The 24,418-nt window shown below is 35.9% G+C and overlaps 1 protein-coding gene and 1 long non-coding RNA gene across 7 annotated transcripts in view; one reads left to right on the top strand and one right to left on the bottom strand.

Moving 5' to 3' along the window:
• LOC116173128 (band 3 anion transport protein-like) overlaps positions 1–24,418 on the bottom strand; it is a 72,413-nt gene that overhangs the window by 22,234 nt on the left and 25,761 nt on the right. For 3 of the 6 annotated variants that reach the window (XM_031490412.1, XM_031490411.1, XM_031490410.1), the window contains exons 2-3: positions 19,309–19,624; positions 96–264 (exon numbers count right to left, since the gene is read on the bottom strand). In XM_031490412.1, coding sequence (XP_031346272.1) covers positions 96–264; positions 19,309–19,374 — 235 coding nt within the window. In that variant the 5' untranslated portion in view covers positions 19,375–19,624. Of the gene's footprint in view, positions 1–95; positions 265–10,668; positions 10,811–12,407; positions 13,079–19,308; positions 19,625–24,418 lie in introns of those variants that run through there. The other 3 variants (XM_031490409.1, XM_031490414.1, XM_031490413.1) reach the window with 3 other exon arrangements.
• Positions 22,893–23,461, top strand: LOC116173131. Its single transcript, XR_004145879.1, has 2 exons — positions 22,893–22,985; positions 23,032–23,461. It is a non-coding gene; the product is annotated as an uncharacterized LOC116173131 (long non-coding RNA).

Genomic DNA, 24,418 nt, shown 5'->3' with positions numbered 1-24,418 from the left:
GAGTTTGAAACAGGACACTTCAAAGAGAAGATTAATTATTGCGCGCAGACCACAGCTTAATCGATAATCTCAAGATTGCAAGTAGGCGTGCTTACAGTTAAACTCCTTCTCTCCGTAATTCTTTGGCTCGTTAGAGTTGGATAGATCATCGTGCAGGCTTTCAACGTCGAAACGTTGGAGTCCGTCATTGTCCATTCCAAACACCTTCGCGCACTCATCATCCAAGCGAACTTCAACATTGTTGGTATCAGAGAGGCCGTCATTCTGAAACGAAAATTTCATTTTATTATTCTAGTATGTTATCACCCAACTTTTTTTGATGTCAGAGAAAAATTCACGAAACCACTTTTCCAATGAAATCCCAAGAGAAAAGCGGGCTTTTCATTTTGAAAGCAATGGATTCAATCAAAACATATTCGTCGATTTTCTAAAAATAGGTCAATGCAGAAACTTGATATCTAACACAATAAAAGAAAGCAGAAATATATAAGATAGTTACGTTGTATAAAGACGGCACTACCTATAACGTTTCTGTATTAATCGAACGTAAGAATTCATTCAAAAAAATAGACACGCACTTAGATACACCACAAATTTAAATAAATTACAATACAAACCCGTAGCATTGAACGTGGAAGTTACAAAAAAACTCGTGGCGCATTGCGTCACATTTTAATTGTGAAACAAGCAATTAAGTAAGTATTCTTGGGCGACATGTTTTTTCAGTAATGAACAGTGAACTCGATTCGAAATAACCCTTAAAAATACTCGAACACGACTAATTTGTTTATAAGAAAAACCAAACTTAACTTCACTTACAAGTCTTATGGCCACCCCATTAAAAATTTCATCGGTACATGGGGTGATTATTCAATTCTCTCGTATCTTTTAACTTCAGTTTTAATTTCCATTGATTTGAAATAAAGCATATAATGAAAATAGTTAGAAATGTACATCCCCTCACCTCTACAATACATGGACGAAGGTTTTTAAGTGATTTCGGCAGTGATGGACGTCAAATTTAAGTATGTTAAGTGTCTAAAGACAAAAAGTGAAGCGTTTTGAGATCGGGAAAGTCGTGCGAAAAAGGTCTACAGAAAACTTCTTTCAAACATATGCCGGAATTTGCAGCCCAAGTGGAAATGAGACGTTTTCACTTCATTAGGAAGTTTTATGTGGCTTAAAGTAAACTCTTTATTCAGAAAAACAATCAAGTTAATTAAATGAATAGGGAGAAGGAAGATCTCACCCTCTAACTCGATCGCAAATTGCTTTAAAGCAAAATTCTACATTACAAATTAAATTAACGTAAGAGATTTGCATATTAATAAGGGAGTGCGTCGTATGGAAATTTTATTGTGTAAACTAAGTCATGCGGATGATTTATTTGCTTTCAGCACCTACAGTACTGTTGAGGCACCCTGTATGTGCCAAATTTCAATTATGTGTAACGTTAAATGTGGTTGCTAATTTAGAATGAACACAGTTTCGATTTATAGTCCAGGCTAAATAGCTCTAAAATGATTTATTTTCAAAAAAATTAGTTACCGGGCGAAACCGAATTTTTCAGGCAGGTGAAATGAATAGAAATTGGGAAAAAATAATTAAAACAGCTGAATTTTTCCGCGGGTGAAATCACGGGGGTTGAAAGGGGTGGAAAGTGGTGTTTTGCAAATTGTGGCAAAACTATTGATTTTAGACGAAAATGTTAAATGTAAAAGTTAGAGATTAAAAAAATGAGCAACTTTTGTGTCTATACTATTTTCACATAACCTCAAATTTTCCTAGAAAAACCGGAAAAACTGTTTTTTCGTTTTTTATTCTTATTTTTGCGAAAAAATGTCGTAGGGGTTTGAAAATTGGAGGTAACATAACCTGTTTTATGATAAAACAGAAGATAATTGTTTGGGCCTATAAAGTTGAACCGTTTCCAAGATCTCACGATTTCTGTAAAAAATCACCTCTTTTTCATCGTACAGAGGTGCGCGGGGTAGCAAAATTTTCGTAACGACTTACATTTTAATAATCAAAAATAAAAAATATTATTCTAATAGAAAAATTTCAAGAAAAGCGGCAAAAACGGGGGGAACAGTTTTAAGATACACCGTTTTTGACAGTAGGTAAATAGGCTTTTTTGCAAATAAATTAACGTGTTGGATCCGCGCTAATAAAAAGTTTTGGAAATCTGTCTTCTCTCTCCTCTTTAATGTTGTTAAAATATTTTCTTTTGTTTCCCAGTGCCCAACTGCCTTAATTAAAACATCTTTATTGTTTCTTTTTTCTGCATTTGGACCGCAATAAAAGTAATTTGAAGTAAAATCGAATTCTTTTGCTTTCTGAACAATATGTTTTTGTTCACTAACTTTTCTTCCTGCCTGTTTTACAGCTGATGGGATTAAGCTGGGCCTGTTGATCGTTAATTTACAGGAATTATGAATAAAATCCTCATAAAGTTTATTCCTGCAGGTTTGACATCTCAAATCATTTGCTTTTGGCCGGTAAAACCAACGTTCATATTGCAGATTTTGCAAGTTTATCAACAGGCCCAACGCAATTGCATCAGCTATAAAACAAGCAGGAAGAAGAGTCAGTGAACAAAAATAAATTGTTCAAGAATCAGGAAGCAAGATACATAATTGGATTTTATTTCGAATTGCTTTTATTGCGGTAAAAATGCAGAAAAAAGAAATAATAAAGATGTTTTAACTAAAACAGTTGAGCATAAGATAACAAAAGAGAATATTTAGGCAAACATTAAAGAGAAGGAAGAAGACAGATTTCGAAAAAATCTTTATTAACATCCAACATGTTGATTTATCATGTCAAAAACCGTGTATATCTTAAAACTGTTTTTCCGGTTTTTGGCGATTTTCGCGAATTTTTGCTATAGGAATAATATTTTTTTATTTTTGTTTATTAAAATAAGTCTCCCCGAACATTTTGCTACCCCGCGCACCTCTGTACGATGAAAAAAAAAAGATTTTTCATCCCCTTGAAAAGAGGTGATTTTTTTCAGAAATCGTGAGATCTTGGAAACGGTTCAACTTTATGGGCCCAAACAATTATCTTCTGTTTTATCATAAAACAGGCTATGTTACCTCCAAATTTCAAACCCCTACGACATTTTTTCGCAAAAATAAGAATAAAAAACGAAAAAAAAAAAGTTTTTCCGGTTTTTGTAGGAAAATTGGAGGTTATGTGAAAATAGTGCAGATACAAAAGTTGCTCATTTCTATAACTTTTACATTTAACATTTTCGTCTAAAATCAATAGTTTTACCACAATTTGCAAAATACCACTTTACACCCCTTTCAACCCCCGTGATTTCACCCGCGGAAAAATTCAGCTGTTTTAATTATTTTTTCCCAAATTCTATTCATTCCACCTGCCTGAAAAAACCGGTTTCGCCCGGTAATTAATTTTTTTCATACAAAAATATTATATAGGCTGGACTATTAGCGGTCAATGTGTTTTGTATCCGATTTATTGATGCTTAATTTTGTTTAAATAAACGCGTAGTATGTTGATTTTATTTTTTATTGTTTAAAATGTTTTGTTGTTTAGTTATCTCATTTAAAACCGGTCGTTGCGATAAGAAATTTGCTTTGTAGTGGCAACTTAGTAAAGTCGACGTCCACAATCCCACTATGATGATTCGTGATATTGTAGAACTTTGCGGCTCGTGAACCAAATAACAAAACTAAAGGAAATTAAAGGTGCATGACATTTAATTGATAACAAAAAATTAACGTTACATTGAAGATACAGAAATGTTGACTGTTCAGTCGTTAAAAACCGACTCTGCGTAGTTTTTGGGTAGGTAAGAAAAACAACCGTCCCCGGGTCTTAGGTCTTAGGTATACCGTTAGCTATAGAGGATAGGTGCTTGTGAATAAAAATTAAACACGTTCTCCAAGATTTTCTCTACTAGCTACAAATTTAATGAATACAAACTACGTCGCGCATTGTAAAGTTTCCAAAGGGAATGGTCGTGATCCACCGAAACTAATTACTAAAGATATTCCCGAGAATATTCCTAATGAAATGGCTCTAAATTTATCGCAATTGCGTAACGCTTTAATAACCCAAATTGACGAAACAGATGTAGAGATAGAAGGGAGATATTTCAAATCTAAAGCACAAGGATCTTATTTTAATGTCGCTTATGACTTTTGTGGCAGATAAAATATGTTATGTTTATGGGACCCATCACATTATCTACAGTGGCGTACCTAGGTATTTTTCGAAGCGGTGCCGGATCAGGTTTTGGCGCCTTATTAGTTACCATTGAGCTCTAAGTAATAAAACACTGTACATTTTTGAGAGAAACTTTACACGAAATTTTAAAAGCACTGCACTACTTAAATTTTAAAATAATGCTTTGAATAACGAAGTCTTTCACTCAACGAAGAATAGAATTTTATTGATCATGTTTTCAATTCTCGCGTCAAATTTAGCTATGACATAGGGTACAAGTCGTAGAAATGATTGCGTCTTAGAATAAGGGTGCAAATGCTGGTCACACTAATACAGACTATTGTATAGATCACAAATAGTATTATTAGTTTAAATTTGCAGCCTTTTCCTACCGCTGTAACTTTGTTCTACAAGGGCCATTCAGAAAGTAACAGACATTTTGAAATAAAAAATTAAGAAAGTGTAAGAAACAACTGTTATTATATACACTCTTAGGCTGTTTTTCAACATAGTCGCCATTCATATTGAGGTACTTAACATAGCGTGGTACAAGTGTTTTGATTCAAACTTTGTATACATCCGCCGACTGTGGGGGCGTCAGAAGTGGGTACCGACAAAAGGGAATATGGTAGCCCCCGACAAGATTTTATTGATTGTGGAGTCAAAACTGGCTAATAAAAGTACTGATCTGCCACACAAAAATGCCTTGGATCTCACACGGTGACTTTGATAATTTTTTTAATTTTTTAACAATGTTAAAGGAGTGTAAATTTAGTTTTCATTATATTTCAGCGCACCCTGTAGTCGACTTTAGCAAACTATTAGAATTTAACTGCCGTTCTTGTATTTTATGACTGATCTATACGGTACACCACGTACTGCCCACCCCGACTTAGTGCCCTCGGTACTTTAGCGCCTCTGGCGCGCCCTCCCGCCTTCAGAGCGCGGTGCCGCGGCCCGCGGCACCTTTGGCACCTACCTAGTTACGCCACTGATTATCTATACAGAAACATGGCCGTTCAACATTTTGTTGAATTATGCGAGTATAGGGAGATTCACGTAGCCCGTCAGTTACAAGTTTTTAAACTTGCAAATTTGGTTCACGTCCATGATGGACCATTGCGAATTGAAATAAAAAAATTTCAAGATGGCGTAAAGACCGAAAGTTGGAGTCATCATTTTTTTCTAAATGCGCCATCTTATTCTCAATTCAACGCATTTAAGATTTGCGAACTTGTCTGTCATAGTTTTTGCCATTTTTTCTGTAAAAATTTGGAGATGCAAGAGTCCATTCAAAAATTCATATTTCTTAAAGATAAGTGTTATCTAATAAGACGTAGTCTCACTTTTTTAGACGGTTACGCATTCCATAAGAAAATTCGATCTTTCCTTAATAAAGCATTGAACACTGTTTTGCCATATCTCTCACCGTTTTCGTATAATAAATTTTTAAAATGACCCCTGCAAATTCAATTTTTGACATAAAAACTTGAATATCGACGAAGCCCTTGGAGCAAAGGGTCAACTATGGGGTATCGTTGTACTCCAAATTCGACGTAGAATCCGAAAATGTAGAAAAAATAGGAGGTCCCTATTTAAAATAACCAAGTTGATGGCAACTTCCGGTATTTTCGGAAGTGGAGCCATCTTGAAAATATTTTAGTTCAATTCATCATGTGCCAAAACCCTTAAAGAACTTATCGGTTTATTTTCATTTTCAAAGGTTTTCCATATCTCTAACTGACGCTCGTCAAGAATGACCCTGTATAGTAAAGTTCGCAGGATAAAAGATGCTAGCTTACTCCTCGCTTTGTGGAAATACGTCGAAAAGACCCCTGCTGTTGTAATTGAAGTTTCAATAGATAAAAGGAGCTTTTGAGCTTCAATCTGAATTTGCGTCCGTTGTATTTTGCCAGACTCATCACAACAATTCGCACACATCTCTTTGATTGAAGGTGTGAGACAAGCAAAGATAAGTGGATATAAATTGATTCTTTAGAAAACTAATTTCCCTTAGTGCACAGAGATAAGGGAGACATTTTGAGGTAATCTCGATAACAGGGTAAATTTAGTTAACATAAGCAACAACGTACGACACAAAATGACATCTTATCGATACTCGTTCAGAAGATTCCGCTTATATGCCTGTAGGTATTGAATTTTCATACACCAAACCTTTGCATAATATTCCAGCGGCAGTCATCAAATAGACTGATCTGAAGCGACGGCTGTCAACTCAAGCAGCAATCGACCACAAAATCCGATTTTAAATGTCGTAAAAACGTAATATTCATATTCCATTCGAAATAGCACACTAGAGTGATTTGAAGCAGATCGAATGTCATTGTGAAATGCTGTCTGCATCAATAAATCAAAATCAAGTATTATGGTCCTGTCAAAATTACGCAATAGATCCAGGTTGAGGAACAGGATTCTTAGTTGACATGAAGTGTAGTGAAGCATTTTTCTTTTTGAAACCTGAACCCATTATAAGCAAGTACATTCAATTTCAGGTTATCCTGTTTGTCAGGGACTACATACACATTGCTCCAAAATAAAAATCCCAACCCTTTGCATTCCTAAGGGAACATCGGTCATTAGAATAACAAAGTTTGATATTAAGAAAACCCTATTGCTTTTATGAACCGGAATAGATCCTTTTTTATGGCATTGTTAATCAAGTGCATAACTGGGTTATCCATTATTCCTTGCATAACCGTTTGTCTTGACTTTTATCATTGCAATTAGATCACGGAAATTGATCAGAAGTAAACAAAACTAAAATAGATCGGTAATTTATCACACGGTGTTTACAAAACTTCACTTCAAGTACGCAAACCTGCTTTTATTACGTTTTTTTAAAATCTTATTGCCGTTTTATACTCTTCACGAGATACTAAACCATAAACTATTCCAGAAATGTTGACATTAAAATACTTTACGATCAAATATGCAAGGAGATAAAATCTAAGTACGTTGACGAATTGCGGACCTCGCAAACGAAACATTCACAGTGGTCGTCACCATCCCCAAAAGTATTAGAATTCAATCCCGAACCTCGCACTGCGTTTAAATTAAAAAAGGCGATTAAGTAAATCTCCAATCTTCCATTTTGGGAGGTTGAATGAATTGGTTTCTATACAAACACGTCTTTTCCGCAAAATTTAATCAAAATCGATGGAACGATTGAATAAGTGGATTTCTTTCTAGGACGTAACTCGATTTACCCACACTCTATAAACGTTCCGTGCAAGTGGCAAATGAATTGAGTTGTCAGATTTCGCAATAAGTTGATGTTACTTTTAGTAATCTGAATTATAACAGCTATCATACAGGGTATAATAGATAAATCTGTGAAAAGTGGTGCTGGAGAGGTACCAAGACTATGAAAAATGTTTCGTTTTCGCGGAATCCCCATTCATGAATGCGCCATCTTGTAGTAAGAAATATAAAACATTTGCTTTTGCTATCAGAAGTAGGGCATACCAGAAAACTGAGTAAAGTCGATCCATCATTCTATGTGTCAGCACTGAGGAAAAATGAAGGAAAACGTGTACTTTTTAAGATTTTACGAGTGTTTTTTTCATTTTATGAATCTTTACACCTTTCAACGTCACCTTTGCAATAATGTAGATAATTTAATGACAACGAGCTACCTACTAAATCAGGTGCCTACCGAAAGGTAGCTCATTACAAGTAATTTATTAAGGTGTAAGTACTTAATTTTGAAGGGTATGAGTTTTGTGCGAGTAAAATATTACTGGAAGGTCCATGAAAACAAAAGTAACGATGACAAAGACACATTAAGCTTGAATAGCTGTGAAAAAACAGTAGATCATGTTCAAACCGAGTTACAAACGAACAGCATGAAACGTATAGTTCCCCAAAGAGAATAAAAGTTCTTTACTCGTGCTAGGTAAGCTCTATATCCTCCAGAGTAACGCGTGGGCAAATAACAGAGGCAGTCGGCTGTATCTCAGATAAAATTTAATATAAATGTGGCCAAGTGAAAATGTTTATGTGATTACAGCTCGGGTGAAACGTCGACGTCTAAACAGGAAAAATATGTTCTCTAAAATTGGAAGTAAAAGCGCAAACGGTAGGTAGATGTCACATCGAAGAATTTGAAAATGTTACTGTTTTGTGTTGTTAAATCAGAGAACCTCACCCGCCTCCAAAAGTTCAAAGAGTTAACAAATTTTCAATTAACACCCCCTTGAGTCGTAATCTGGGCTCAATTAAACATGTTTACAGATGAAAAGCCGAAGGAGAAATAGGCACTCAAAGCCAGATAACATACCACGCAATAATAGATGGATTAAACAAATTAAATTTAAGTCAAGTTTTCTTATGCTAAACAATCCTTATCATCCGGTCATAATTGAGGTTTTCAACAAACAGACGCACTAACACAAAACCCAAGCTGATGATGCTTCGGAATTTCACTTCTTTGACTTCACATAAAATTTGATTCAGACGACACTGACTTCGTTATAATTGCAATTATAGTTTTGGCCCTTTGATGGGGGAAAAACTCCCTTTAACTAAAAACTTGAAAATCAAGCGCCTAAAACAAGCGCCCTTGTCGATCAATGTCTTCCAATTTTTTTAAGAATAATCTACACCTGTGTTAAACTCTGGCGATTTACCCTAAAAATAATTAGCGTTCGCAGCGATAACCAAATTTCTTATCGCAACGACCCTGATTTAATATAACAAAATTACGCAAATAATTTCAGATGTTTCCCATCTTACTAAAACAATAACTTTACAATAAAATAAACAAATTCAACAAAACGATTATTTAGACAACATACAAAGCAAAATTGACCTCGAATTCAACTAATTCTCAAAATTAAAGACCTAATTTTTAACATTAAATATAACTGAAATGCGCATACAGGGTGACCCATCATTAACTGCAGGTGCTGAAGCCGGACTGACGTAGTTTTACATGATTAGTAATCCGCTAAACTATTACGGCATTATTTTTTTTGGAAAATTCGAGATAAACAACCAATTTCAAGCGCGTCCTTCTCTGCTGGCGTGGTCATGCCACATGAAAAAGCGCGATTTCGTAATATTTTTTCTGAATGTCATCATTATATTTTAATTATTTAATTTAATTATCAAACGTATAAAGTTTTTTGGAAACATTCAAGGACAAAAACGATCATTCTCTACCTGCAAGGAATTTTTGAAATTATCCCTTTTTTTAATGTCCAATTCCAATTTTATGAATTTTTGCGGATTGTGCAATTTTTCAGATTCTTATTTGTTTTCTTTAAATTCTTCGGTCTCTTCTTGGGGCGCTTCGGATTTTTTTGTTTTTTTACAAGGTTCGTGTCCTTTCAGTTTCATTCTTAGGTTTCAGACTCTTCCCCTTCTTCGAACTTATTTTCCTTTGTACACATAAATAGTCCGATGACCTTTCGGGAAGTTCTGACCAATTCATGGCAAATGCTCACCTTAAGGCGCAAATCTTTTTTTCATTTTTTTATTTTCCCCCGTATCTCATAAGCGAGAGAATATTGTACCATTCCGTTTGACTCAAAAAGAGCACATGCCGCCTGTGTTACTTATTTGATAGCACAAATAATTACGGAGTTACCTTATAAAAATGTAAAAATGAGATACGGTGAATGAATTTTTCGAGTAACCGCTGTAGTAGATATACAGGGTGCCCGTTTTTCCAGCTCCAACATGGGAATCTCGGTTATTTGAAGAGATGCAGTGTGGTCGAAATTGGGGCAAAGCAAATTTTGGTGCCCAATAATGTGCCATTACGATTTACGATTTAGGAAACAAACCGAAATTTTCAATTTTCGATTTTCCCTTTTAAGTTCGAAAACGACAAAAAGTGGACGTTTTAAACTAAAACATTATTAAAGAACAATTTTTATGAGGGATCCAAATATGTTATCGCAAAATTCAAGGCACTCTTGACTTGGAAGTTACAGTAGATAACTTTTTTTTATTTCTTCTGGAACCCATATTGGATTTTAGCATTTTTAAAGAACTTTTCACAAAAACGGTTTTTCTATATTTTGACTGAATCTTCAAGTTAAAACATAACCTTTGTGAATTATTAAATTTTTGTTAAATTGTCTTAATGAATATATACTTTATTGGTACCACTGGAAAGCTCTCCTATTTTGATATGTTCAAGGAAGCACCTCTCTCTATATTCGGAGCGGCCATTCTAATCATTACTTCAGAGATGATACCGCTGGTCAACGGAAATTCTTCCACTGTCGCCCTGTTCCCCAGACTTTACTCATCTTCAAATTATTACCTAAGCCTAGACCTAGGGGAAGTTCACGTATTCTTTTCATGGTGTCCTCTCTGATTCGAAAACCCTGCAATTTCACTAGAGGCCTTGTGACCCTGGTGTTGTACCCTTGTTTCTCCAATGGACCGTATAAATATACCCTTATTTTATAATCCACGCAAAAATAGTTGCGAACTTACCATTGGTTAATCGTCATCACTATCCAACACGCAACCTAACTCATAATATTGTGATATGACACTACAAGTATTTTATCTCGTATTTTATACTATTACTTTTCATACTAAAGACGATGAAATTGAAACAATTTCTTATGTTACGAAAACAAAGCCGGTGGCAACTAATTACAAGTGTTTGCCAACTATTAGTACGATAAAATCTCTTTTCTTGCCCACAAAAGCAAGATGCGACAATAATTTTGGCCGTATAAAACAATGTCACCGATCATTTGCCAAGGGGTCTAGATCGTACAGTACAGAATGCTGCCAAAATTGTAAAAAAAAATGTACACTTCAATTTGTTAATGTTAGAGTTGCGTGTCTAAAACTGTTGCCACCTCTTATAACCAGGAAAATTTAATTTTATCGTTTTAGTATATCATTAGTGGTATAGTTCCTATTCTACAAAGAAGACACTTGGCCGTGTTTATTTCGAAATACCCCAATGAACAATTTTCAAAATTTTATTAAAAAAATGTGTTATTACGGGATGTTTCAGATGAGCATGTCAAAAAATTGGGAACACAAGTTTTTATTAACGAGCGACCCAGGTGATTTTGGATTTTGTCCGTCCGTCTGTGTACGTGATAACTCGCGAACGGTTTCGAATTTTCCAATTCTGTTTTCAGTAATAGGAATTGGTCATTTGAACTACGCATCGTTGAAAGACGGCGATTTCGCCGAAATTGCACATGAAAATACGTAACTTTCGGAAAACTACTGCAACTTTTGATCGAGCAGCAAAAACTTCCAAAACTTCGCGAAAATTGCTTTTTCGTACTTCCGAGACTAAAGTGACAACTTCACTCCATTATGACAAGGACTGAAGTGTCACTTTTTGTCCCGCCGGGATTAAATTTGGACGAAAATCCCGGAAGGATGAAATTACTAACAAGGCAATTTCAGTAGGTTGTTCCACATTTTGTATGCGGCACTACCTCTTAAACGCATCGTACTGATTGCTGCTCATATAGTTTTTTGGATTTCGGTGGTATCAATTCATTACCTAGTTTGGCTGCTTTTTATCAATATCAAATACACCTTTGTCAGCCACCACCGAAATTATGACACTAGCAATGACAGTTTCCAAATTATATTTGTTACCATAGCATAGGGTTTGGTGTACTGACGCAACGTTCCTATGGTAACTTGTTAAGCAGCGATTTTTTGAAAGAACGCGTTCTCTAACTCCATACATATTAGTGTTTCAGTTTCGGAAGTACGAAAAATATCCGTATATACCTTGCGACTGAAGTAGTGGTCTTAATCCCTCAGGTAAATTATGGCCCTCCCTTCGGTCGGCCCATAAACTTTACCTTCGGGATTAAAAGTACTACTTCAGTCCCGCGGTATATAATATACTATTACATTCGATCTATCTGAAATACTGTGCGGTGTATACGTACAACTGCTCAATTTACGTATCCTACTTATCACACCCTGTACACCGACATGGAGTTATATTTAAAGCTGCTTCTAATTATATGCACTATTACCTAAAGCACAAGTCGATGCAATATATAAATAAAATCAGCAACTGAACTAGTGCGATATTCTAGCTCTAAAATATGCTACTTTATATGAAAATGGTAGGTTCTGCTTTTTCCGAAGATTTGTGAGTAATTTTCTCACACAAAGTGTCGGAATTACTGCATTATTAATTGTACGATAAAGAGCGGGGGGAAAATTGATCTACCCACCTGATGGCCTAAATTGCGAATCCAATTCCAAAACTTCCCTCTTGCCCGATTTAGAAACGACCGTTGATTCGTCGTCGGTTTTTCTGTAGGCATCACACTACGGGCTCGAGAGACATTTTTAAATTGCACTTGCCTTCATTTTCATTTAACCAAGTGAATTTTTCTCGAAAGAGTCTTTTTACGTATCTTTAATACATCACTCCGCATATGAATGAGTTTATATAACACGTGGATTTATTGCATGGGGCTTCGTGTATTAGTTAAACAATCGATACTCTTTTATTAGTTCATCCTATTGTGCAGCTGTTTTTTCCTCTTCATTTTCGGAAAGTGCGGTTTTTCAGACGACGGGATTAAAAGGGCAATTGGATCTAACAGCTTCCGTGCAATTATGCAAATCGGTGTCTACTTAGCGCACTAATTTTCTGTTCATTTCCGCAATATTGTGAAGTAGCGGAAAAGTCTCCATTTAGCTTTCGTTCTTTGCAAAGTAGGGCTGCTTACCTTAAAAAACTTCTAAGTTAATTAGAAAAGGTAATTTTTAAAGAAAATAGTCGATTGAAAGTGCCAAACAAGATTAAAAAACTAAGCGTCGTCGTCACAATAAACTTCGACAAGTGCAACGAGACGCGTGTTAGGATAGAGCTGGAATTCCGGCAGGGAAGCAACCACCGACGGCCGTCAGCTGTGCACTGACCTACTACTGCCAAAATACCGCACCCAGCAGATACTGTGAAGTAAAACGGTCGATAGGGCTGCGCACATTCAGCATCCAGGAAACCCCATGATCAAGGTTAGCATAATTCGCCAAGGGTTTCAGGGTCAGGGTTGAAAGGGAAGCTTAAATTTTTTAGGGGATTACCATTTGACAGGTGAAAATGCCGAACAGGAGCGTCTTTCCTAATTTAACAAAAACTTTGCGCCAAATGGCAAATGAAATCCGACGTAAGGCGATTATCTGAAAGTTTGAAAAACACAGGACGCACTGTCCCTGGAAAATTGCGTACTAATCTTGATTCCATTTTAATTAGGAGTGAAAACGATACCAAGGACGTGTTTTAATTAAAATTATAAACTTTACATAAACTGAGAGTTCTTGAAAACCTAATTGGTTTCAACTTTGATATGGAAAATAAAATCTTGGGTAGGAGGATTAAGGGAAAATTCAAAGAACATTGCCCCAAACACAAGCTGCCCTTTCAACACTTCTCGTGTAGGTGAATTAAATGAATGCATTGGCTGGTATACCAAAACACGATTTTCAATAGGGGATTTTTTGGAACTCGTAGAAATCGATTGGCGAAGGTTTGACATCGCTGTCTCTTTTCGTTCTAGAGTTAGGCGATGGACGGACCAAACAATCACTGTTTATCAGGGTGTTAATGGTTGGTGCCATGTAGCCCTCGAATTATTGCCTATTTATGGCAATAATTTTTAGCGGTGAAAGAAAACAAAAGTTTTGCGATAAAAATATAATAGAGAGAGAAAAATTATTTAATGCAAAAGTCTTGCTTTGGAAAAACTGCACCGTGTACTGTCCTCTTTGTACCTCCTTTTCTAAGTTTTAAATTTATTTGCTCGACTTGCGCTTTTATATGTAATAAAGTTTGATATAAGGACAGTTGTTAAACGAATATATAACTATGTATTATGCATCTGTTTATGACCCATTAAAAATCACTTTACCACACAAAAAAACATTAATTATGTTTTAAAATCACTGGAAATTACCCAAGCATATCTTTTAGAGCAATAAAAAACTGCGCCTTAGACAGTTTCCTTAGATTTTGTTCCACCCATTTAAATGTAGAACCAGTCGGCCGGTTGATTTGCAGGATCAGAAGGCAAAGTCGAATTGCACCATCAGAATCCCGGGTCGAATGGCAGGATCGCCATGTGATGCGCTTTTGGGTTTCACGAAAACTACACCCATTTCTCGTGCAAATACTTATAATTTACACCGATTACACGTCATTAACAATTTAACTAATCATATCTAACTGAATCTAACTAAATGAACATATGAGGCTGGTCATAGCGAAAGCAAATGGCTTCCCAAGCGACTTGGTAGTTTAGATTTAATGACAGCATCGCCTACAAGACTCGACCTGAGATAATGTAGTCTTTGGATATCATCGATGTTTGGGTTTGAGCGTTGAGTGACCACTCAACTATTTGAGTTTCGAAAAATTCCCCTAAAAATCGAACTGAAGGAGCTCCTTTGGTGCAAACACATCCCATGTTTTATGTAAATATGGTAAAACTTAATGTATACCACAAGAAATTCATGGGAAATGTAAGATTTCGATTGCAATTTTTGGGTTAAGTGAATTTTTAAGCGAAGATTTAGTTAGTGCTCTGGTGAAACACGCAGCGAGAGCGCATCTCAAAAAGTTAGCTTTGCATTTTTTGCACATTTATGTTAGTAGGTACGTTTTGAAAAGTATAAATAAGTAAGTAAGAAAAGTATAACAAGATCGTTTCCAATGTATATCCTAACATATTCTGTTTCACATTCAATTCCAACACGTGCAAAAATAGAAATGTAATCTCGTGGGGGTTAACAATATAATGACTACCTGTCCCAAAATAGCAGCATCGATTTCAAATTTCTAGCATGACTGCCACTTGTTTGCCCTTTCCACTTAGATATTATGTGCATGACTGAGCAAATTGGACTCGTTACCTTTCTGACTGAGCACCTTCGAATGGCAGCATACAAATGAAATTCTATACATTCGAATTTCGATTTAATGATGAGCCTAAGCGAAACGATTACCAAATTTAGTAAGCGAGGTTGAGGACGACAACAGATGGCTCCCTAACGACATATTTTGATCAAGTTAACGTATTTACTTTTCGTTACATTTTTTTTTCTTGTCTACAGAGACTTTAAAATCGGTTTATCCGAGAGAACATCGAGGAAAATTGGATCGAAAACATACATAGGGGAAATTTCCCATGCGGGATTAAAGCGGCATTGAGTACAACAAAAAACAAATATAGAAAATGAGCTCCTGGGTATGGCTATAGCATGTGAAAAACCAAGTTTTGAACCTGGTGTTAGTTTTGCTTTTATTAACGATCCTCGAGATCGTTTATTATTTTGTAATGCTGTGTGTTCTTTGTGTAGAAACGTCCGATCGCTTTGAAAATTGATACACATGTTCTTAACGATGTAAGAAAGGTCGCTATTGTTTTTCGCCTACGTATACTAACGGGCCAAAAAGTTACTGCTCAAACCTAAAAAAAGGTTTCTTTTATAATTTATAAAGAACATATTATAAATGTTCGGTTTTCTGTGTAAATAAAAAAAATCGCGCATGGGCAACCCAACTTTTTTATTTGCACAATCTCAATTTTTTTATCTGTTAAGACAAATGAATCAAATTGGGAAACTGGCGCTTACCATTTTGCTTTTATTCCAAATGCATATGTATCGAATTTCTTAGATAAGAAAGTTGGCACTGCCAAATTTTTAAACTGGCGTTACATTTGCTCTTATTCCAAATTAGTCTAGGCGATAAAGACATCTAACTAAATCATCCATTTTCGTGGCTTTTTGCAAATATATCGCGACCTTTAGGGCTAGATGAAATATTTTTAGCTGAAAATGCTCCTCGTGAAATTTTTTACAAGGTAGATACTCAGAAGTTAGCCTAGGTGTAGCCTTAGCCTAGAAAATTCATAAAAGGAGGCGAAAATCATCATTTTTGTGTTTTTTTTGCGGTTTTTTGCAAAAATATCGCGACCGTCAGGGCTAGATGAAATATGTTTAGCTGAAAATGCTCTTCATGCAATTTCATACGAGATAGGTAACTGAAGAGTTAGCGTAAAGTCACCTTTCACCTTCCACTTTCATGTGTGAGGAAATATTCATTGTAAAACAAAGTATTTCTATGTACCATTTATTTAGTTACCTATCTCGTATGAAATTGCACGAAGAGCATTTTCAGCTAAAAATATTTCATCTAGCCCTAAAGGTCGCGATATTTTTGCAAAAAACCGCAAAAAAAAAATACGAAAATGATGATTTTCGCCTCCTTTTATGAATTTTCTAGGCTAAGAGGTATACCTAGGCTAACTTCTGAGTATCTACCTTGTAAAAAATTTCACGAGGAGCATTTTCAGGTAAAAATATTTCATCTAGCCCTAAAGGTCGCGATATATTTGCAAAAAGCCACGAAAATGGATGATTTTCGCCGCTTTTATGAATTTCCTAGGCTAAGAGGTACACCTAGGCTAACTTCTGAGTATCTACCTTGTATAAAATTTCCCGAGAAATATTTTCAGCTAAAAATGTTTCAAATAGACCTCATAGATCGCGATATATCAGCCAAAAAGAGCGAAAACCAGGTTTTTGGGGGATGGTGGGGTGGCTGGAGCCTTTAGCACAGGGTCTGGAGGGTAGGATTTTTAATATGTTGTTTTTGACACCTAACTGAACATATTCCACCATTTTTTTCTTTTCCACCTCAAAATGTCCAGTTTGCCAATTTTACAGTCTCTATCGCCTAGACTAAATGGCTATGTATCAAATTCCATTTAAATGCTTTCATAAATATGAACGTTTGCAATTCACTTTATAAACGGTCGAGATGCGAAAAGGACAGTGTGAATGTTGATCGATCAACTTTTGGAACTTGGGCATTTTATATGGCCAAAGCTATACGCATACTGAATTTCCTGCAATTCGGTGCATAACTCACAGATGTCAAAAAGGCCTTCCTTATTTTTTGGCGTACATTGCCAATTCACGGACTACGAGCTACAAATTTGATAAAGAATCCACCTACAAAATTTCATCGTAATCGGCCCATTCGTTATCGAGATATCGTGGTAACACGGACAGACGGCCAGACACCGCAAAATTGTAAACTCGCTAGGAGCTCGTTAATAAAGAGTATAAAGGGATTCATATTCACTGTTCTATATGAGAACATGCCTAATTGTACAAGGGTCCGAGTTAACCTTCTAATACTTAAAAAAACTGCTGTGGCTAGCACAGGTACCACCCGCACCCCTACGCATGCGCAATTCTACCGTTTTTTATGCGTATGTATATGTGCACTAAATTTGGTTCCAATCGGTTCAGCCGTTTAGCTGGAAATGAGAGTACAAACAGACCGACAATCGAAATTTTGTTTTGATTCAGATTTTTGTTGCTTCAAACCATGTACTTCCGTAAAAAAAAGGGGGGGGGGCATTTTTACCACAATGCAATGCCTGGGATACCATGGGAGACGTTATTTAGGCGAATTATTATTATTATTATTATCGAATGTTTTAATCCAATTTAAATCTGGAGGATTTCATTGCGAATAATCACAAAATTGGATTATTTCATCGGAATTAGGTATTTTAGTGTCTATTTTTCCATTTTAAAATTGTTTTTAATTGCGAAATTTCTTGTTTAAATTTTATCATCCGTGTAAATTTGTTCATTAAATTGTAAAACGTGACCTCTTTATTTCAGGTTTTTCTTGTTGATTTCGGAAATTTTTTTTGATATTATCAATCAATTAATTGTGTGTTTGTGAATCCATTATACGACCCAGATAGAGTTCTCATGTTCAGATTTTTCTATTATTCTATTTTCGGAAGTTGATGGAGTCTCCTAAATTATTAATTTCGAGCTATTATTAGGATTTTGTTTGGTAGCGAATGCCGGATGTGTGTGAGGAGAGATCATAAAACTTGCTTAGACACGCTTTTAGGAAGAATTTTCGGGAATAATGGCAACACATATTTTCGATTTTACCTTTTAACCAAATCGTTTGTTTTTTATATTTTCCAGTGCAGAATCCAATGACGTTTTCGTATTTTAAAAACGGTTGCTATATCTTATATGAAACCCACCCACGTCAATTCGGGAAATAAGTTTGCTACATATTATATAAAGCTCTACCCACGCGAATCCAGAAGGTAATTGGACTGTCTGCATTACAAGAGGAAATGTAACGCGAAAAGGAAAAAATACTCATGTACAAATCCTCAGAAACCTACTAATATATAATGGAATCTGCTGGTCGTTATGCCAAGAATCCGGCTCCATGTAATGTAAAATTAAATGGTACCGCTACCGAAAACCTAATTGCTTATAACAAAAATATCATTAAATACAGTATTTAGAAAAGTGACAGATAATTAAGATTAATGAGCAAAAGCACATAACGTCTTATTAGCGTTACTCAGCTAGTTTAATCAATTTATTAACACAGCAGTGTAAATATTACGCAAGAAAACCGAAAAGTGGATTCGTCATTCTCGTGACCAAGTTCTTACACACTATTAACAATTGGAAATATGTAAGTATATAGATGGAAGGATATCGAAGGTATCGGACACGAAACCGTACCCGTTCGTAACAACAATATATATTTACAATGACCTACATTATAACATTATCTTCAATGCAATCAATAAATTCAGTCGTCACAGCGTTGTTCGTTGGAAAGGAGACTATTACATGCAGTTTTAAACAAATAAGTGTGCTCCGATCTATTGATCAGCTTTTAATTCCTCAAAATATGGTCTTTTACTATTAGAAAATTAGCGGCTCTTTTGCAAAATACAAAATCGCATGTTGTAAAATGAAAGCGCCACCGTGGCGCATAAAACCGGAAATTGTTATTTACCACTTTTAATAAAATGCAAAAAACCGCGTTGCGTCGTGCAATTTTTATTTCATACATTCGTTTGCTTGCACGATTAGTACAACGTTTTTAGCCTTACTGAATAACCCATTTCTTTAAACTCTATAGCAAAATGCACCTAATCGAGATTTTCAAAAAACACATGCAAAAGGTTGTAATCACTTAATGGGCATAATTTGCATACCTCTAATTACCCATACGAATTCAAAAAGGCAGGGTGTGTATGGCAAAGTTTGCGTACTTACCCCGTTGACAGGTTTGGCGAAACCCAAAAAGGACAACTTCTTCAAATTTTTCTTGGGCGAACTCATTATAAAAGTTCAATGTCACTGGATCGAAGTCAATAAAAATAGTTAGCACACGGTGCGCGGCACTTATTTTTTCCTAGGCGATCTCCCGAGTCGGGTAATTGCGAAAAGGACCTGAGTCAACATTGGATATCCAAGGTCCGACGTTTCGATTTCCGTGTAGAAACCTTCCCAGCGAGATGCCTCCGTCGCCGTCGCGTGTAAATCACCTACGGTCGTCGCAGCTCCCGATTATCCACTACAAATTCGTACTCTGAAACAAATTTTAGATATTAATGTCATGTGAGTCTTGCGGTCGGAAATCTAAAACTAACAAATAGCGTTAAATTAAACGCGCGAAGGACGAATTTACTATACAGAGAATTGAACTAAAATGTCAACAGTCGTGAAAAATGGCCAATTACGTTAATTGCCAAAAACAATAGCGGCAAAAAAACGCGAATTTCAAGTAAACGCGTCAAAATTTCTCGCGGACTCGCGAAAGCTAAAAATAGTTCAATAGCACCAATTAATTGACGAACTCGCTCGAAGTTATTAGCGCAGTGCAGTCGATATCGTAAAGAAGCTACAAAACTTATTGCATTTAAGAATAATTTAAAAAAAAAGAGCAATTATTTCAAGACAATGAGCAATTATTTTCTTATTTTTTTTATTGTGTACCGGGTACGCCATGGGAAGATTCAAAATTCAAGTACACAAACTTTTTCCCAATGACATAGATAAATTGCAACAATAACCAGACAACAGAAATGTGCAAATGGTTATGAAGAGCTTCAAGTTCAAGGATTTGGAATTTGGCAATAAGCCTTTTCCTATGCATTTGAAGCTTTGAATTTCGCAAAAGGCTCCATTGAATTCCTTTTTAATGTATTTTGTGATTTTGCAAAGACTTAAATTCGCACCGGAATACCTGGTCCATCAAGAACAGCAACGCGAAGAAGATTGCGTTAAATTTCAGAATTGTGCATTGCATGTGAATTAGGCCTACTGGGGATACAACGATAAAAAAACGTGTCGCTCATTAACTAAGGTGGTGTAGTCCAGTCGACAGATAGTTTAAGATAGAAAAAGGTCGGAGGTTAATGAAACTTTGGCACCAATGATCCAGTAGGGTCAAATCAAAGTGCTTTTAGATCCGCTTTAGGGGTTTATTTTCATCAAATCAACCCCAGCCCTCGTTCCGGTTTATTTTCTTATACTTTTTCAGGATGTGACACTACTTTAGCGACATACAACCATGGAAAAATTAAATTAATTAAAACAGTTCACAACAGCCCTCAGTTTTCACAAATTCCGCCCCTGTTTTACAACCAAACACCAAGAACATTTACTAAAACTACGGAAACTATTAAGAAATTCGCCAATTTTCGCCTTTTCCGATGATTTAGAAACGTACAAAACGGGGTTTCTAAGAAAGAGTAAATTTCGCAAATGTTAATGGCATAATTTGTCACAGTGACCAGAATAAAATTTATTTTGGGGTAATAACGCGAATCGAACAATAAAAATTTCTGTCTAGAATTTCTTCCAGAAATAAACTTAATTACACTGCAGCTGCAGCAGCCCAACATTGTCAGAATTTCGTCTAGAAAACACATTAACTTTTTAGAAACCTCATTTTAATTTGACGTAACTGACTAACGCAATTGATGTACGTATGAGAAGTGCGCAATAACAATAAGTACGTATTAAGAAGAGGAATGTCTACATTCCTTCCAATAAACGAAAGGTAAGGCATGTGAACAATGAAAAAATGAGTCCACAAAATCGTTGAAATACCGCCAATCATCCTTCTTGTTCGGTATCAACGTCATTAAGGCCTATTGTAATATTCAAGTCTCTAATGAAATTCGTACAGACACCTGAGGAAATCGCAAATTGAGCTAGGAAACAAGTGTCCATAAATAACATAATAGTTACTTGTTTTACAAGTGGTATTTATCTTTACGAGTTGCACTATTCCTAATCCAGACGTTGCCCGAGATTAGAAATGCGACGAGTAAAGAAAAACCACTTTCCTTTCAGAATAATACCTACATCATATTTTTTCGGGCACTCGAAGGAAACAAAATCCACGACTACCTTTACTATATAACAAAAAATGTTTATATGTAAGTACAGAACTTTTTGTTTTACTTGGCCGGTTTTCTGTACTTTATTCGCACTCATCTATAGAACCAATACACATATACATATATCCTTTGCTTCTAGGTTTGCTTCTTTTGCAAATTTTGAAATGCATAATTCGTCATTTTTTAAGAGTAACGTTTTTTTTCTACCGCTCGCTTTAAAGGGCATACCTGAATTAATTAATTGATCAAAGTCAAAGTCTAATTAATAAAACTGATTCAATGAAATCCACGAAACCCCAAAAATAATCGAACTTCTTGCCACCCCAACTCTAAACAACTCCTAAAGTATTCATTCACTCCTTAGTTACGTAATAGGGATGAACCTCTTCACCAAGGCCACAACTTTTTCGTCGGGGAAATCCCAGAGCACGACCATAAAACAAGACCACGCCTTTGTTATATAACGAGGGAAACCTTTTACAACGTCCTTTTTTTTAAATTATGGACCTGCCAGGAACATGTAATAATTTTAAAAAAGGAGCATTTAATTCGGGGATAGGGCACTTAATTATCACCTAATTATGCAATATGTTTGATTGTGTTCTGCCGACCTTGCTCTGCTAGGTTCATGGACATGGGACATGTTTTTCTTGCATCTCGTTCCCCCCGTAGATACCGCTAATTAACTAGCGCTTCCGTTACCGTTACCAAAGGCATTGAATTTAGTTATAAATTCAATGCCAAAAGTTTCTTGGCAGTCCATTCCGAGGCAAACGAATTCCAATAGCCATAACTGAACTCGATCTCGCAATTTCTCCACCAACCCACCCCTAGTACTAGAAGGAATTATTCGAGATGGGGCTTAAGAAAAAGACTATTTATCTACATCCACATTTTGTTCTTCTGATTTATGTTTGTACCCAAATCTTTAATGACTCTTTAATAAGGATCTACACTTTTATATAGCGATTCGTCTATTGTAAGTGCTGTACTTTTCGAGTCCATTTTGTTTCCTTGATTCCGTCAGTTTTAAGGTGATGATTGCGATGAGATTGTACATTTACAAACAACTTTTTAGGGGCCCAGATACTCACTGCTGTAGGTGACCCTAGTTAAACACTACCAAAAAATTTATTACGCGTACTTTTTATCCTATCAAATCAACATGCAAACTTAGAAGCGAGATTATAGTTTGTTTTTGTGAATCATAAATCAAATGCGGTTGAAGGGTCCCACTTATACCCTAAACGATAGATAGGTTTTGTATCCAATACCTAATAATTGTGTGCGCGCGTCGCGTAATTAAAAAAACCCTAGATCCATTACTTGTTGTCCTTAGTCGCGCATAAGGTTATTTTTGATCTCGGTGACTTTATGTAAAGAATAAGATAAACGGTTTAAAAAAAACAAGCGGAGGTTATAAATCGACGCGCTTCTGTGAAACGCTAGTAATCAAGATGAGGTTCATAGTGCCTATCGTAGTTTTAACGTTTCTAATTTTCGAGGTGGTTGCGGTTTCTCGATTCGAATCCAAGCAATTAGGTAATTTCAGTTTTAAACAATACGTGTAGTTACATCTATATTTTAGGATCAGAAGAGCCAGCAGTGGAGTACACCTTGGGGATAATTCGCTGCCTTAAAGAGGGCCTCAAACCATTTGATTTTAATGTGCTGAAGACGCTTTGGCGCATCTATTGGCTTCTGTTTAGTTTCACTCTTTGCCTAATACCTCTGCTCATAATAAGTAATGACTATGTAACCGAATGCGTTTTAAGAATTAGTGACCTAGATGATATAATGTTTGGGATGTCAACATGGGATTATTATATGAAAGTAGATGAAATTCTAGCACAGGCTACGCTTCCACCGAGCGTAAAAAAATGTGTGGAGTTCGATATATGGTCTAGCCCTGCCCCGTCCACTACTACCACCACAACGCTGTGAAACTTTCGCCATTTCCGTATAATCGTAATGTAACCATTGTAGATCTTCTGTTAAAAATATAATATAGCCTTATTCGGAGTAGCCTTAATAATCCACATTCATCTGCTTAATATCAACAACCAGAGCACCATTTTTTGAATTTTTTCTTATATCTCCAAATAAAACCGCTGAGAATTAACGTTTAAAGTCCACTGGTCACGTAGATCTCATCAATAAAACTCAACAAACCAAACCTTCTCATTTTGTACTTCCAGTTTTAATCAGTTTTGAATTAGTATTCCGCGTGCAACTTAGTGAAGCAGTATCATCATCCGAAATTCACTGGGGCGCGTGGCGCAGGAGTGGCAGAATGGAGATATCCACCCTTAAAAAATTTGCATGCTACTATAAAGTAGCAGGGGTTTAAACAATAATAACAGTTTTTAATTACACATACAGTCAAAAACATAATAATCAGTCGCCATTAAATTGGCTATCAAGCGCTTTATTTGATGAGTAGTAGAAAGTATGAGGGTTATTTTCACCCATCGACCACTATTGCGAGATGCGCCCTATCGAAATTCGTGATCTACATATTTTTCTGAAACTTTTGGTCACTGCTTATCATGTGATAGATCAAGTTGCATACGGGATCTTATATTTGGACAATTGAAAACTGACTATTTTAAGTATTTGTGAAGAGCTGAAAAGCCTTTGAGAGCCTTGAGAAAAATCTAATTACAATTCACATGAACCAATCTCAGTTCTTCAACAGTAAATGAACCACAATCCGGGCTGACCATTTCACAAGTCAAGCAACAATTTAATTAATCAATACTGATAAATAATAGAACGAAAATATCGTCTTGATTGATTCAATTAAAGCGCTACACGCTAAACAATAAACGCGCCTGTTGACAGTCACAATTTCAAATCGATTTAGAACTTTAATGGCGTTTTAATATAAATTACGTTTCGTTCGTGAAGGTTGCAGTTTATTTGGGCAAAGTGTCGCTATAAATAGCTTGCGGATACACAGAACCAATGAAGTG

This window comes from Photinus pyralis, unplaced genomic scaffold (genome assembly GCF_008802855.1).
Source record: "Photinus pyralis isolate 1611_PpyrPB1 unplaced genomic scaffold, Ppyr1.3 Ppyr1.4_LG6, whole genome shotgun sequence".
NCBI lineage: Eukaryota > Metazoa > Arthropoda > Insecta > Coleoptera > Lampyridae > Photinus > Photinus pyralis.
The sequence above is the reverse complement of the archived record's forward strand: the minus strand, read 5'-3'. Positions and strand labels throughout refer to the sequence as shown.